Below are 16658 nucleotides of genomic sequence, written 5' to 3' on the forward strand. Positions count from 1 at the left end.
AAATTTAACCATTTAATTTTTGGTCCTAATTAGGTTTTTTTTTTTGCTGAGGTGGGTTGTCATTAGTGACAAGGTGCCCATGTGGCAAGTGATGATTGAGCGAGGTGGTTGGCTTAAATAGGTCTTTCATCCTTGCAAATATAGGTCATTTGAATTTTCCTCCTTGAAGTTACTAATCAGATGTAATTAAGACCATTTTTCAAATGATTAATATTTGCAATGACAAAATGGATGAATTAGTAACTTCATGGACGAAAATTCAAATGACCTATATTTGCAGGGATGAAATACCTATTTAGGCCAAAAAAAAATATCATAACACGCTCTCTTTCACAAAATCTCAATAAAGACTCTTTTATTTATTTTATTTTACTTTATTTTTTACGGGAAAGCTAGAGAGAGAGAGAGAGAGAGAGAAGGGAGGAGAGAGGGAGAGATAGTAAAATCTTAAAAGAAAAAACAATCCTAAGTAATCTCATGTTTTCATGAAAGACTTTTTCATCCTAAAATTTCACTAGAAAATCCCACAAAATCCATCAAAATGTGATTTATTAAACAATCCTTCGAAATTTGAATGATTTTGAATACCACTAGACTTTTTTTAAGTGGTTAAGAGTCTTGATTGAATACCATAAGACTTTTTTTAAATGACAAAGAATCTTGATTGAATAACACAAGACTTTTGTTAAATTGAAAAGAGTCTTGATTGAATACCACAAGATTTTTTCATGATAAAAAAGTCTTTTAAAATCCTTTAGAATCATGATCCAATACACCCCCCTAAAGTGGTAGTTTAGAAATTGAAATAACACGATGAATTCGAAGTGTATATTTTGCACTTCAAGTGTTTGATGAAATGTCTCAATGAGTTGTCCATTGATTTTTTATTATTTTTTGTTTTGTAGATTTGTTTGTCAACTAAAACCCACAAAGGCGTTGACTGGGCAAGGAGACGATGACTTCTAGCGCCCACTGTAACACTCTCTTTTTTATTTAATTATTTTAATTAGTTTTAGAATATATTTATATGATGTATATGAGGGATATATGATTTGTTGAGATTAGATGTCTTTTTATAATTTAGTTAATATATTTTGTTGAGTGATATTTTGTTATGTTATAAGTTGGTATTTACTAGCATAATATATTTGTTAATTGTTATAGATATATATATTTGTTATTTGGTGTATTATTATATATTTAGTAGAGAAATAATATTTATTAGAATATGAGGATTATTAGTGTGAGTGGATTTGGGGGTTAGAATAGAAAGAAGAATAAGTTGTTGGGCCTAAATAGATTTGGGAAGAATATTTTAGTATTATAAATAGAGAAGCTTAGGTTGGAAAGAGTTTACCTTAAACCGCTTTTTGGAAAAGAGGAGAACAAGAAAGAAGAGAAGAGAAGAGAAAAGTCAAGAGAAGAGGAGAATACCTTAGGAAAGAAGAACGCTGTTGCTGATTCAGGAATTAATCTAAGGTGAGGGTGAGACTATCTTGCATTAATATTAAGTTGTTAAATCATTAGATTACATCTAACAAGTTGGGGAGAGTTTGTGAGAATTTGAGAATTAGGGTTTTGAGAGAGTTTTGATGATTAGATGATGAAAACTTGTTGAATTGATGTAGAAATTGTGTACAGACCTTAGATAATCCATAGGATGATTATTGGAAGTAGTTTTGAGGTTAGAACCATGAGATAGGTGAAACTTGGAGAAAATCTGCATTCTGCCCGAATTTTGATATTAAAACCTGTATTGATCGGTGCGGAATTGGTCTTAGGTGTAAACACGAAAGTTTTAGGTATGGATGTTAGCTTTCTAATGCCGTTGGTCTCATGTCAAAACGATTTATAGAACTTGAGTTATGGTCAAATTACTGCACGTAGGTCACAGTGAATTTTTATGGACTTTCAGCATAACTTTTCCGAATTTAAAATGAAAACTGGTATTGATCGGTACATAATTGGTCTTAGGCGAAAACATGAAAGTTTTAGATAATTTTGTTATCTTTCTAGTGGCTTTGGATTGACGTGAAAATGATGTTTGGTCTTTGAGTTATGATGAAAATACTACAGGGAGGTCTCAGCAAAATTGCACAGTGACAGCATTATCTGTTTCATGTTTTTGCGTTTTATTCATATGTTTCTGTTTTGAATTGATCTTTGTTGTAAACATGAAAGTTGTTTATATTTGTGATACCTTTCCAGTAGCTTTGGTTTGACATGAAAATATGTTGTGGATAATTTATTATGTTTTTACAAAGATACATAGTGAATTATTGTTGATGTTTAAATATGATGTTATATGATGTTGTTTATGATTGATGAATATGATGTTTTAAGATGTTGTTTATTATCATTTGATATTGTTATATTATGATATGACATGAATTATTTATGTGATCCATATGTTGTCATGATGCTAAGATGTTAAGATGTTAAGACGTTAAGATGATATGAAGTTGTTAAGTCGTCGAGTCGTTATGAAGTCGTCAAGTTGTTAAGATGTCATAGATGTTCATGAAGTTTCTAAGACGTAAGATGTTGAGTCCATGCATACTCATTTAAAGATGAGGGCTCATGCCCTGGAGCTTTTGCTCAACCACGACGATGGAGCTTATGCTCAACCAGAGACGAGGGCTCATGCCCTAGGAGCTTTTGCTCAATAGCGACGAGGGCTTATGCCCTAGGAGTATATTTATGCTCACAAGCGACGAGGGCTTATGCCCTAGATTGGTACCACATGCATTTGCATTTTCATGATGATTTAAGATGATAAGAGTTGCATAGTCGAGTTGAGTCGCATTGTCAAGTCAAGAGTCGAGTCGATCATGAAGTTGTTTATGACTATGATTATGAAGTCGGTTATGAGTTTGATTAAGAAGCTGTTATGATGATTATAAGATGCTAAATGATTATTGTTGTTGATGTTCATGATTATTTTGATGATGATGTTTGTTTATGAGTTGATGATTATGATTTGATGATTATGGTTATGATTAGTACTTGATGTTATATGATGATGTTTATGTCTATGATTAAGATGATGTATGATACTATGATTAAAAGGATATATGATAATGCTTATTGTAACGCCCTCCTTTTTATTTAATTATTTTAAATGAGTTTTATAATATATTTATATGATTAGTGTGATTTATAAGATTTATGTGATTTATATGATTTTAGAGAAATTTATGAGACGTTGTGACTTATTTTATTGTTTAATAAAATAAGATTCGAAAATAAAATAAATATTAAGTTGTGGGGTTATTTTGTGTAGAAATATATTTGTTATTTGATGAAGAGATATATTTGTTATTTTGTGTAGAAATATATATATTATTTGGTGTAGAAATATATTTGTTATTTTGTGTAGAAATATATATATTATTTGGTGTAGAAATATATTTGTTATTTTGTGTAGAAATATATATGTTATTTAGTGTAGAAATATATTTGTTATTTTGTGTGAAAATATATATGTTATCTGGTGTAGAAATATATTTATTATTCAATGAAGAGGTATATTTGTTATTTGGTGTTAAAATATTATATACATATATATTTTGATGAAATATGATATTATTGTTATATGGTGTATTATTATATATTTAGTGGAAGACTATATTTAGTAGAGAAATATTATTTATTAGAATATGAGGATTATTAGTGTGAGTGGATTTGAGGGTTGGAATAGAAAGAAGAATAAGTTGTTTGGCCTAAATAGATTTGGGAAGAATATTTTAGTATTATAAATAGAGAAGCTTAGGTTGGAAAGAGTTTACCTTAAACCGCTTTTTGGAAAAGAGAAGAACAAGAAAGAAGAGAAGAGAAGAGAAAAGTCAAGAGAAGAGGAGAATATCTTAGGAAAGAAGAACGCTGCTGCTGATTCAGGAATTAATCTAAGGTGAGGGTGAGACTATCTTGCATTAATATTAAGTTGTTAAATCATTAGATTACATCTAACAAGTTGGGGAGAGTTTGTGAGAATTTGAGAATTAGGGTTTTGAGAGAGATTTGATGATTAGATGATGAAAACTTGTTGAATTGATGTAGAAATTATGTACAGACCTTAGATAATCCATAGGATGATTATTGGAAGTAGTTTTGAGGTTATAACCATGAGATTAGGTGAAACTTGGAGAAAATCTGCATTCTGCCCGAATTTTGATATTAAAACCTGTATTGATCGGTGGGGAATTGGTCTTAGGTGTAAACACGAAAGTTGTAGTTATGGATGTTAGCTTTCTAATGCCGTTGGTCTCACATCAATAGGATTTATAGAACTTGAGTTATGGTCAAATTACTGCACGTAGGTCACAATGAATTTTTATGGACTTTCAGCACAACTTTTCCGAATTTAAAATAAAAACTGGTATTGATCAGTACAGAATTGGTCTTAGGCGTAAACATGAAAGTTTTAGATAATTTTGTTAGCTTTCTTGTGGCTTTGGTTTGACGTGAAAATGATGTTTGGTCTGTGAGTTATGATGAAAATACTACAGGGAGGTCTTAGCAAAATTGTACGGTGACAGCATTCTCTGTTTCATGTTTTTGCGTTTTGTTCATATGTTTCTGTTTTGAATTGATCTTTGTTGTAAACATGAAAGTTGTTGATATTTGTGATATATTCCCAGTAGCTTTGGTTTGACATGAAAATATGTTGTGGATAATTTATTATGTTTTTACAAAGATACTTAGTGAATTATTGTCGATGTTTAAATACGATGTTATATGAAGTTGTTTATGATTGATGAATATGATGTTTTAAGATGTTGTTTATTATCATTTGATATTGTTATATTATGATATGACATGAATTATTTATGTGATCCATATGTTGTCAAGATGCTTAGATATTAAGATGTTAAGACGTTAAGATGATAAGAGTTGTTAAGTCGTCGAGTCGTTATGAAGTCATCAAGTTGTTAAGATGTTATTTTGTCAAGATGTCAAGATGTTAGGATGTCATAGATGTTCATGATGTTGTTTAAGTTGTCAAGTTGTAGGAAGATTGAGTCCATTGCATACTCATTAAAGTTGGGGGCTTGAGGCCCGGCAGCCTTGTGCTCATTAAAGTTGGGGGCTTTAGGCCCGGCAGCCTTTGTGCTCATTAAAGTTGGGGGCTTTAGGCCCGGCAGCCTTGTGCTCATTAAAGTTGGGGGCTTTAGGCCCGGCAGCCTTTGTGCTCGAACTACGTTGGGGGCTTTAAGCCCGGCAGCTTTATGCTTGTAACACCCCGTTTTCCCAACATAAAAATTTCATCATAAATCAGAGTATTTAATTCATAACGGAATGCTACACACTACTTTAACATCTTAAAACAGATAATAATAATTATCCTTCGAATTCAACATCATGAAAAATCTTTATTGCAGCGGAAAATAGTTCAACATTTAAAGTCTTGGCATGCAGGCCTTATTGGAAAAATCTCATAAATTAGTTCATAAAAGAGACACGTAAGGAATAGAAGTAAAAGCAAGCCCCCATCCCGTTACGTATCAGAGCACCTAGACACCAAGTGAGGAGTCCACTCACGAACGCCTCTAATCTTTATTACTTGCACATTACCCACGGTCGAGGCAACATATACGCAGAAGGGGTGAGATTTCATAATCAATACATTAAGCATATAATCCAATAAAATGCATTTAACAACTTAAACATTAATATCATATCAACAATTAACAATTAGCATATTTTTCATTTCATAACAAATACAATCATCAAATATCATTACTAATTTTCATCACAAATCATAATCAACTTGACGACACAACTCATCTTTGACCATGCAACTCTATCAACCCAACAACAACTTGACAACACAACTCATCTTAGACCATGCAACTCTATCAACTCAACAACAACTTGACAACTTAAACATTATGAAACTTCTTGATATGAAAATGCATGTGGTACCAATCAACAACAAAATGAGCATAATAGGCTCTTCAACGTGTGAGCACAAAGGCTGCCGGGCCTAAAGCCCCCAACTTTAATGAGCACAAAGGCTGCCGGGCCTAAAGCCCCCAACTTTAATGAGCACAAAGGCTGCCGGGCCTAAAGCCCCCAACTTTAATGAGTATGCAATGGACTCAATCTTCCTACAACTTAGACAACAACGTGAACATCTTATACAATTCCATAATCATGGACAACTTCTTAAATTCTTGCAACTTAGACCGACTCATGCAACTTCAAGACTTTAAAGGTCAGCAACAATGAACAACAACAGATTTACAATATATAACAGTGCTGGAATGCATTAACATCAACATCTTAAATATCGCATCAACATAAGCATCATAAATAACACATATTTAAATCACACATCTTCCAAATAGCACTTCATTATATAACACATCTTTAAATAGCATCATTATCAAATACACATCATTAAATAGCAGTTCAGTTATACATCATCAATTAACACATCAATTTCACATCATCAAATAATTCACAAATTACACTTAGTCAAATAATACATCAACTATACTTCTTAAATATCACATAGTCAAATAATATATTTCATTTACACATCTTAAAATAATACATCAATATTCATCATCAATTAATTCAACTCATTAATTAGATCTCACTGTTTAGATTTAACTTTTGTAACTCGTCCATAATTTACTATCCCGATGTCGACCTCTTAGCCACTTATATAAATCACTGATACAATCTACCCAAGAAAAATAGGGGAACGAAACTATACTGACAACTCCTAGCCCATTGCATAATTTCACAAAATAATTATTTCCTTCCACATAACCGAGGCCATACATCTATAATATAGAAGGTGATTGGAATCAATATGATTCTCTTAGAACTATATGTAACAGGATCAATCTTACACTAATATAGATTTCAAGATAAAGCCAATACTCTTCTAAGTTCTAACTTCATTATGTTTATATCCACTCCTGTAAAATAACTAAACAAACTGGATTTAATTTAAGCTACATGTGCTCCCGTTATAAGTTACTAGCAGCCACAAGGGATTCTTTGTGAGAACCTTAAGATCAGTTTGAAACTAATGATTTTCCCTATCAAACAATGCCATAGCCGATCCTAATATTTATGCTCTTAATTACCAATCAAACAAGCAGACCTAGTTTTAATAAAACTTGTATCTACACTTTGAGTATCTTGAATATCCAAAGTTTCGTTTACTCACAAATATTAAGGTTCCAATTTGTTTTCTATATACAAACAAAATCTGAAATAGTTAATTAATAATGATTTCAAGAATATTACTTTTCAAGTCTTATTTGTAAAGTACTTATAACTAATTGCATCAATACATGGTTTTTGGTTACTGGTAGATACAAACCATATGGACTCATCGATGTACATACACAAAATAACAAGATAATTGAACCATATTCACAAGAAATAATCCGTACGATCGATCAAAGCAAACAATTATATTTAATCGAATATATGCATATACCTATTCTCACTATGACTTCGATATAATTATACATATTAAAATAACTATAAATATTTCAACAAGCACTTATATAAAAAGAAGACAATCGAGATAACTATACATGATTGAATTATTTATATGTATATTCACTCACAAATTTTTGTTTGCTTTCTTCCTTAAATCATCCGTGAATGTCAATTAAGTGTATTTGGCTTTTCTTTATTTCGGTTCATCAATCTTCTACCATCTATCTAACACTCCTATTCATACAAATTAAATTACAAGGGAACTTAATAGAAATTGGTTCTCAATAGCACCTCAAATTCACCGTTTAGAGGGATGAGAATCCAATTGTGTTTCACGCCTCACAACTCTTAGAAGCACTGGTAGTTTAATAAATTTTTATTACGTTTTGGGAGTACAGTTTTCAAACAACAAGATTGATACCCCAAGAAACACCCTTATGATGAACAAAATTATCCCCCTTACATCAATTCAATAGTTTTTCATCACCTAATCATCAATTCTCACTCAAACCCTAATTCTCAATTCTCACCAAAACTCAACCTAATCATGCTAAATTCATTTTTCAGAATCATAACCTTAATAATATTGAGAGTTAGTCTCACCCTTACCTGGTTATTGCAGAAAATCGCAGCTCTCCTCTTGTTCTCCTCTCTTCTGACTTTTCTCCCTTTCTCTCCAAAAACGTGCGTACTATGTTTCTAAGTTATGTCTGCCCTATTTATCTTTTCGTATTACTCTACTCACCTCTAACTTACTCTTCTCACCAAACAGCCCCACTTTTAATATTTTTATTTTACTTTTCATATCTTATTTTATTTAATAATAAAATAAGTCACACCAACATTATAACTTCACAAAATCACATACTTCACATCAATCTTGAAAATCACACAATTTTACCTATAAATCATGTAAACTACTTAAATTCATAAATCATATAAATCACACATATAAATCATATAAATATATGTTAAAACTCATCAAAATAATTAAATAATTACGACGGGCGTTACAACTCTCCCCAACTTAAAGAATTTTCGTCCTCGAAAATTTACCTCAGATCAACGATCCTCACTCTCCGTCTGAGTACCAGATAAAGCAAACACCTTTCCTCTGGTCTGATCCTTCTTCGGATTCTTGCATTGAGACCCAATATGACCCTCTTCCTTGCAGTTAAAACACACAATGTCCCCATGCTTACACTCTGCAAGTGTATGTCCTTTACTGCCACAACGAAAGCACCGTTTAATATCCTTAGTGCAAGCATTACTCTTATGGCCTTTCTCGCCACAAGTATAACAAACAATCTCAGCACCATCATCTTTCTTATTTGACCTTCTCTCATCATTAGCTCTTCCTTTCCCTTTGTCAGCAGGAGCACTGTAAGGCTTTGGGCGACTTTGCTGGCCCTTACCCCTCTTCTCACTCATAATCTTATAATGAGCTTTGCTGTCATCTTCATAGATTCTGCATCTGCTCACCAAAGCAGAAAAGTCACGGATCTGTTGGTAACCAATGGCTCGCTTAATATCAGCACGCAAACCATTCTCAAACTTGATACACTTAGAGAACTCAGCATTGTCCCCCGTGTAGTGTGGATAGAACTGAGCCAGCTCCACAAACTTTGCTGCATACTCTGTCACCGACATGTTTCCTTGCTTCAGCTCAAGGAACTCGATCTCTTTTCTCCCGCGAACATCCTCAGGAAAATATCTGTTTAGGAATTCTCTCTTAAACACAGCCCAAGTAATAACTGCATCATCCTGCTCTAGGGTAGGTTGGAGGCTCACCCACCAGTCATCAGCTTCCTCAGCCAGCATATGCGTTCCAAAACGCACCTTTTGATCTTCAGTACATTGCATAACTCTAAAAATTCTTTCAACCTCCTTGAGCCACGTCTGTGCTCCATCAGGGTCGTACCTTCCTTTGAAAGTAGGAGGATGATTTCTCAAAAAGGTCTCCAACATTCTCACATCCGCATTCGCACCAGCACCAGCATTTGGATGTTGTCCCACAGCTTGGGCTACAGCTTCCAAAGCAGCAGCAATCGCAGCATCATTTCTTCCAGCCATTCTAGTCCTCTTATAGCAGATAAGATTCGCAGCCTCCAGGTCTCTTCTCTGCACAACACACAACAATTAGAATAACATAATAATGGTATCCCAACTGCTAAAGACACAACTCGACTCGCTACTTGGCCGGACGGACCGACCTGCTCTGATACCAATTGTAACACCCAGTTTTCCCAACATAAAAATTTCATCATAAATCAGAGTATTTAATTCATAACGGAATGCTACACACTACTTTAACATCTTAAAACAGATAATAATAATTATCCTTCGAATTCAACATCATGAAAAATCTTTATTGCAGCGGAAAATAGTTCAACATTTAAAGTCTTGGCACGCAGGCCTTATTGGAAAAATCTCATAAATTAGTTCATAAAAGAGACACGTAAGGAATAGAAGTAAAAGCAAGCCCCCATCCCGTTACGTATCAGAGCACCTAGACACCAAGTGAGGAGTCCACTCACGAACGCCTCTAATCTTTATTACTTGCACATTACCCACGGTCGAGGCAACATATACGCAGAAGGGGTGAGATTTCATAATCAATACATTAAGCATATAATCCAATAAAATGCATTTAACAACTTAAACATTAATATCATATCAACAATTAACAATTAGCATATTTTTCATTTCATAACAAATACAATCATCAAATATCATTACTAATTTTCATCACAAATCATAATCAACTTGACGACACAACTCATCTTTGACCATGCAACTCTATCAACCCAACAACAACTTGACAACACAACTCATCTTAGACCATGCAACTCTATCAACTCAACAACAACTTGACAACTTAAACATTATGAAACTTCTTGATATGAAAATGCATGTGGTACCAATCAACAACAAAATGAGCATAATAGGCTCTTCAACGTGTGAGCACAAAGGCTGCCGGGCCTAAAGCCCCCAACTTTAATGAGCACAAAGGCTGCCGGGCCTAAAGCCCCCAACTTTAATGAGCACAAAGGCTGCCGGGCCTAAAGCCCCCAACTTTAATGAGTATGCAATGGACTCAATCTTCCTACAACTTAGACAACAACGTGAACATCTTATACAATTCCATAATCATGGACAACTTCTTAAATTCTTGCAACTTAGACCGACTCATGCAACTTCAAGACTTTAAAGGTCAGCAACAATGAACAACAACAGATTTACAATATATAACAGTGCTGGAATGCATTAACATCAACATCTTAAATATCGCATCAACATAAGCATCATAAATAACACATATTTAAATCACACATCTTCCAAATAGCACTTCATTATATAACACATCTTTAAATAGCATCATTATCAAATACACATCATTAAATAGCAGTTCAGTTATACATCATCAATTAACACATCAATTTCACATCATCAAATAATTCACAAATTACACTTAGTCAAATAATACATCAACTATACTTCTTAAATATCACATAGTCAAATAATATATTTCATTTACACATCTTAAAATAATACATCAATATTCATCATCAATTAATTCAACTCATTAATTAGATCTCACTGTTTAGATTTAACTTTTGTAACTCGTCCATAATTTACTATCCCGATGTCGACCTCTTAGCCACTTATATAAATCACTGATACAATCTACCCAAGAAAAATAGGGGAACGAAACTATACTGACAACTCCTAGCCCATTGCATAATTTCACAAAATAATTATTTCCTTCCACATAACCGAGGCCATACATCTATAATATAGAAGGTGATTGGAATCAATATGATTCTCTTAGAACTATATGTAACAGGATCAATCTTACACTAATATAGATTTCAAGATAAAGCCAATACTCTTCTAAGTTCTAACTTCATTATGTTTATATCCACTCCTGTAAAATAACTAAACAAACTGGATTTAATTTAAGCTACATGTGCTCCCGTTATAAGTTACTAGCAGCCACAAGGGATTCTTTGTGAGAACCTTAAGATCAGTTTGAAACTAATGATTTTCCCTATCAAACAATGCCATAGCCGATCCTAATATTTATGCTCTTAATTACCAATCAAACAAGCAGACCTGGTTTTAATAAAACTTGTATCTACACTTTGAGTATCTTGAATATCCAAAGTTTCGTTTACTCACAAATATTAAGGTTCCAATTTGTTTTCTATATACAAACAAAATCTGAAATAGTTAATTAATAATGATTTCAAGAATATTACTTTTCAAGTCTTATTTGTAAAGTACTTATAACTAATTGCATCAATACATGGTTTTTGGTTACTGGTAGATACAAACCATATGGACTCATCGATGTACATACACAAAATAACAAGATAATTGAACCATATTCACAAGAAATAATCCGTACGATCGATCAAAGCAAACAATTATATTTAATCGAATATATGCATATACCTATTCTCACTATGACTTCGATATAATTATACATATTAAAATAACTATAAATATTTCAACAAGCACTTATATAAAAAGAAGACAATCGAGATAACTATACATGATTGAATTATTTATATGTATATTCACTCACAAATTTTTGTTTGCTTTCTTCCTTAAATCATCCGTGAATGTCAATTAAGTGTATTTGGCTTTTCTTTATTTCGGTTCATCAATCTTCTACCATCTATCTAACACTCCTATTCATACAAATTAAATTACAAGGGAACTTAATAGAAATTGGTTCTCAATAGCACCTCAAATTCACCGTTTAGAGGGATGAGAATCCAATTGTGTTTCACGCCTCACAACTCTTAGAAGCACTGGTAGTTTAATAAATTTTTATTACGTTTTGGGAGTACAGTTTTCAAACAACAAGATTGATACCCCAAGAAACACCCTTATGATGAACAAAATTATCCCCCTTACATCAATTCAATAGTTTTTCATCACCTAATCATCAATTCTCACTCAAACCCTAATTCTCAATTCTCACCAAAACTCAACCTAATCATGCTAAATTCATTTTTCAGAATCATACCCTTAATAATATTGAGAGTTAGTCTCACCCTTACCTGGTTATTGCAGAAAATCGCAGCTCTCCTCTTGTTCTCCTCTCTTCTAACTTTTCTCCCTTTCTCTCCAAAAACGTGCGTACTATGTTTCTAAGTTATGTCTGCCCTATTTATCTTTTCGTATTACTCTACTCACCTCTAACTTACTCTTCTCACCAAACAGCCCCACTTTTAATATTTTTATTTTACTTTTCATATCTTATTTTATTTAATAATAAAATAAGTCACACCAACATTATAACTTCACAAAATCACATACTTCACATCAATCTTGAAAATCACACAATTTTACCTATAAATCATGTAAACTACTTAAATTCATAAATCATATAAATCACACATATAAATCATATAAATATATGTTAAAACTCATCAAAATAATTAAATAATTACGACGGGCGTTACAACTCTCCCCAACTTAAAGAATTTTCGTCCTCGAAAATTTACCTCAGATCAACGATCCTCACTCTCCGTCTGAGTACCAGATAAAGCAAACACCTTTCCTCTGGTCTGATCCTTCTTCGGATTCTTGCATTGAGACCCAATATGACCCTCTTCCTTGCAGTTAAAACACACAATGTCCCCATGCTTACACTCTGCAAGTGTATGTCCTTTACTGCCACAACGAAAGCACCGTTTAATATCCTTAGTGCAAGCATTACTCTTATGGCCTTTCTCGCCACAAGTATAACAAACAATCTCAGCACCATCATCTTTCTTATTTGACCTTCTCTCATCATTAGCTCTTCCTTTCCCTTTGTCAGCAGGAGCACTGTAAGGCTTTGGGCGACTTTGCTGGCCCTTACCCCTCTTCTCACTCATAATCTTATAATGAGCTTTGCTGTCATCTTCATAGATTCTGCATCTGCTCACCAAAGCAGAAAAGTCACGGATCTGTTGGTAACCAATGGCTCGCTTAATATCAGCACGCAAACCATTCTCAAACTTGATACACTTAGAGAACTCAGCATTGTCCCCCGTGTAGTGTGGATAGAACTGAGCCAGCTCCACAAACTTTGCTGCATACTCTGTCACCGACATGTTTCCTTGCTTCAGCTCAAGGAACTCGATCTCTTTTCTCCCGCGAACATCCTCAGGAAAATATCTGTTTAGGAATTCTCTCTTAAACACAGCCCAAGTAATAACTGCATCATCCTGCTCTAGGGTAGGTTGGAGGCTCACCCACCAGTCATCAGCTTCCTCAGCCAGCATATGCGTTCCAAAACGCACCTTTTGATCTTCAGTACATTGCATAACTCTAAAAATTCTTTCAACCTCCTTGAGCCACGTCTGTGCTCCATCAGGGTCGTACCTTCCTTTGAAAGTAGGAGGATGATTTCTCAAAAAGGTCTCCAACATTCTCACATCCGCATTCGCACCAGCACCAGCATTTGGATGTTGTCCCACAGCTTGGGCTACAGCTTCCAAAGCAGCAGCAATCGCAGCATCATTTCTTCCAGCCATTCTAGTCCTCTTATAGCAGATAAGATTCGCAGCCTCCAGGTCTCTTCTCTGCACAACACACAACAATTAGAATAACATAATAATGGTATCCCAACTGCTAAAGACACAACTCGACTCGCTACTTGGCCGGACGGACCGACCTGCTCTGATACCAATTGTAACACCCCGTTTTCCCAACATAAAAATTTCATCATAAATCAGAGTATTTAATTCATAACGGAATGCTACACACTACTTTAACATCTTAAAACAGATAATAATAATTATCCTTCGAATTCAACATCATGAAAAATCTTTATTGCAGCGGAAAATAGTTCAACATTTAAAGTCTTGGCACGCAGGCCTTATTGGAAAAATCTCATAAATTAGTTCATAAAAGAGACACGTAAGGAATAGAAGTAAAAGCAAGCCCCCATCCCGTTACGTATCAGAGCACCTAGACACCAAGTGAGGAGTCCACTCACGAACGCCTCTAATCTTTATTACTTGCACATTACCCACGGTCGAGGCAACATATACGCAGAAGGGGTGAGATTTCATAATCAATACATTAAGCATATAATCCAATAAAATGCATTTAACAACTTAAACATTAATATCATATCAACAATTAACAATTAGCATATTTTTCATTTCATAACAAATACAATCATCAAATATCATTACTAATTTTCATCACAAATCATAATCAACTTGACGACACAACTCATCTTTGACCATGCAACTCTATCAACCCAACAACAACTTGACAACACAACTCATCTTAGACCATGCAACTCTATCAACTCAACAACAACTTGACAACTTAAACATTATGAAACTTCTTGATATGAAAATGCATGTGGTACCAATCAACAACAAAATGAGCATAATAGGCTCTTCAACGTGTGAGCACAAAGGCTGCCGGGCCTAAAGCCCCCAACTTTAATGAGCACAAAGGCTGCCGGGCCTAAAGCCCCCAACTTTAATGAGCACAAAGGCTGCCGGGCCTAAAGCCCCCAACTTTAATGAGTATGCAATGGACTCAATCTTCCTACAACTTAGACAACAACGTGAACATCTTATACAATTCCATAATCATGGACAACTTCTTAAATTCTTGCAACTTAGACCGACTCATGCAACTTCAAGACTTTAAAGGTCAGCAACAATGAACAACAACAGATTTACAATATATAACAGTGCTGGAATGCATTAACATCAACATCTTAAATATCGCATCAACATAAGCATCATAAATAACACATATTTAAATCACACATCTTCCAAATAGCACTTCATTATATAACACATCTTTAAATAACATCATTATCAAATACACATCATTAAATAGCAGTTCAGTTATACATCATCAATTAACACATCAATTTCACATCATCAAATAATTCACAAATTACACTTAGTCAAATAATACATCAACTATACTTCTTAAATATCACATAGTCAAATAATATATTTCATTTACACATCTTAAAATAATACATCAATATTCATCATCAATTAATTCAACTCATTAATTAGATCTCACTGTTTAGATTTAACTTTTGTAACTCGTCCATAATTTACTATCCCGATGTCGACCTCTTAGCCACTTATATAAATCACTGATACAATCTACCCAAGAAAAATAGGGGAACGAAACTATACTGACAACTCCTAGCCCATTGCATAATTTCACAAAATAATTATTTCCTTCCACATAACCGAGGCCATACATCTATAATATAGAAGGTGATTGGAATCAATATGATTCTCTTAGAACTATATGTAACAGGATCAATCTTACACTAATATAGATTTCAAGATAAAGCCAATACTCTTCTAAGTTCTAACTTCATTATGTTTATATCCACTCCTGTAAAATAACTAAACAAACTGGATTTAATTTAAGCTACATGTGCTCCCGTTATAAGTTACTAGCAGCCACAAGGGATTCTTTGTGAGAACCTTAAGATCAGTTTGAAACTAATGATTTTCCCTATCAAACAATGCCATAGCCGATCCTAATATTTATGCTCTTAATTACCAATCAAACAAGCAGACCTAGTTTTAATAAAACTTGTATCTACACTTTGAGTATCTTGAATATCCAAAGTTTCGTTTACTCACAAATATTAAGGTTCCAATTTGTTTTCTATATACAAACAAAATCTGAAATAGTTAATTAATAATGATTTCAAGAATATTACTTTTCAAGTCTTATTTGTAAAGTACTTATAACTAATTGCATCAATACATGGTTTTTGGTTACTGGTAGATACAAACCATATGGACTCATCGATGTACATACACAAAATAACAAGATAATTGAACCATATTCACAAGAAATAATCCGTACGATCGATCAAAGCAAACAATTATATTTAATCGAATATATGCATATACCTATTCTCACTATGACTTCGATATAATTATACATATTAAAATAACTATAAATATTTCAACAAGCACTTATATAAAAAGAAGACAATCGAGATAACTATACATGATTGAATTATTTATATGTATATTCACTCACAAATTTTTGTTTGCTTTCTTCCTTAAATCATCCGTGAATGTCAATTAAGTGTATTTGGCTTTTCTTTATTTCGGTTCATCAATCTTCTACCATCTATCTAACACTCCTATTCATACAAATTAAATTACAAGGGAACT

At 33.4% G+C, this 16658-nt stretch overlaps 2 protein-coding genes across 2 annotated transcripts; both read right to left on the reverse strand.

The window, feature by feature from the left end:
• Positions 1–8486: 8486 nt before the first annotated feature.
• LOC146909472 (uncharacterized) lies at positions 8487–9653 on the reverse strand. Its single transcript, XM_085725398.1, has one exon. It carries the CDS (start codon positions 9538–9540, stop codon positions 8530–8532), a length of 1011 nt encoding a protein of 336 aa, XP_085581524.1. The 5' UTR covers positions 9541–9653; the 3' UTR covers positions 8487–8529.
• Positions 9654–12195: 2542 nt separating this feature from the next.
• On the reverse strand, positions 12196–14766 carry LOC146909473 (uncharacterized). Its single transcript, XM_085724509.1, has one exon. It carries the CDS (start codon positions 14001–14003, stop codon positions 12993–12995), a length of 1011 nt encoding a protein of 336 aa, XP_085580635.1. The 5' UTR covers positions 14004–14766; the 3' UTR covers positions 12196–12992.
• Positions 14767–16658: the final 1892 nt, after the last annotated feature.

This window comes from Medicago sativa, chromosome 7, assembly GCF_051527215.1.
Source record: "Medicago sativa cultivar Bolivia chromosome 7, Bolivia_mono, whole genome shotgun sequence".
NCBI lineage: Eukaryota > Viridiplantae > Streptophyta > Magnoliopsida > Fabales > Fabaceae > Medicago > Medicago sativa.

Coding starts and splice junctions, on each gene's coding strand:
- LOC146909472 (XM_085725398.1), bottom strand. CDS start 9,540: ATGGCTGGAAGAAATGATGCTGCGATTGCTGCTGCTTTGGAAGCTGTA.
- LOC146909473 (XM_085724509.1), bottom strand. CDS start 14,003: ATGGCTGGAAGAAATGATGCTGCGATTGCTGCTGCTTTGGAAGCTGTA.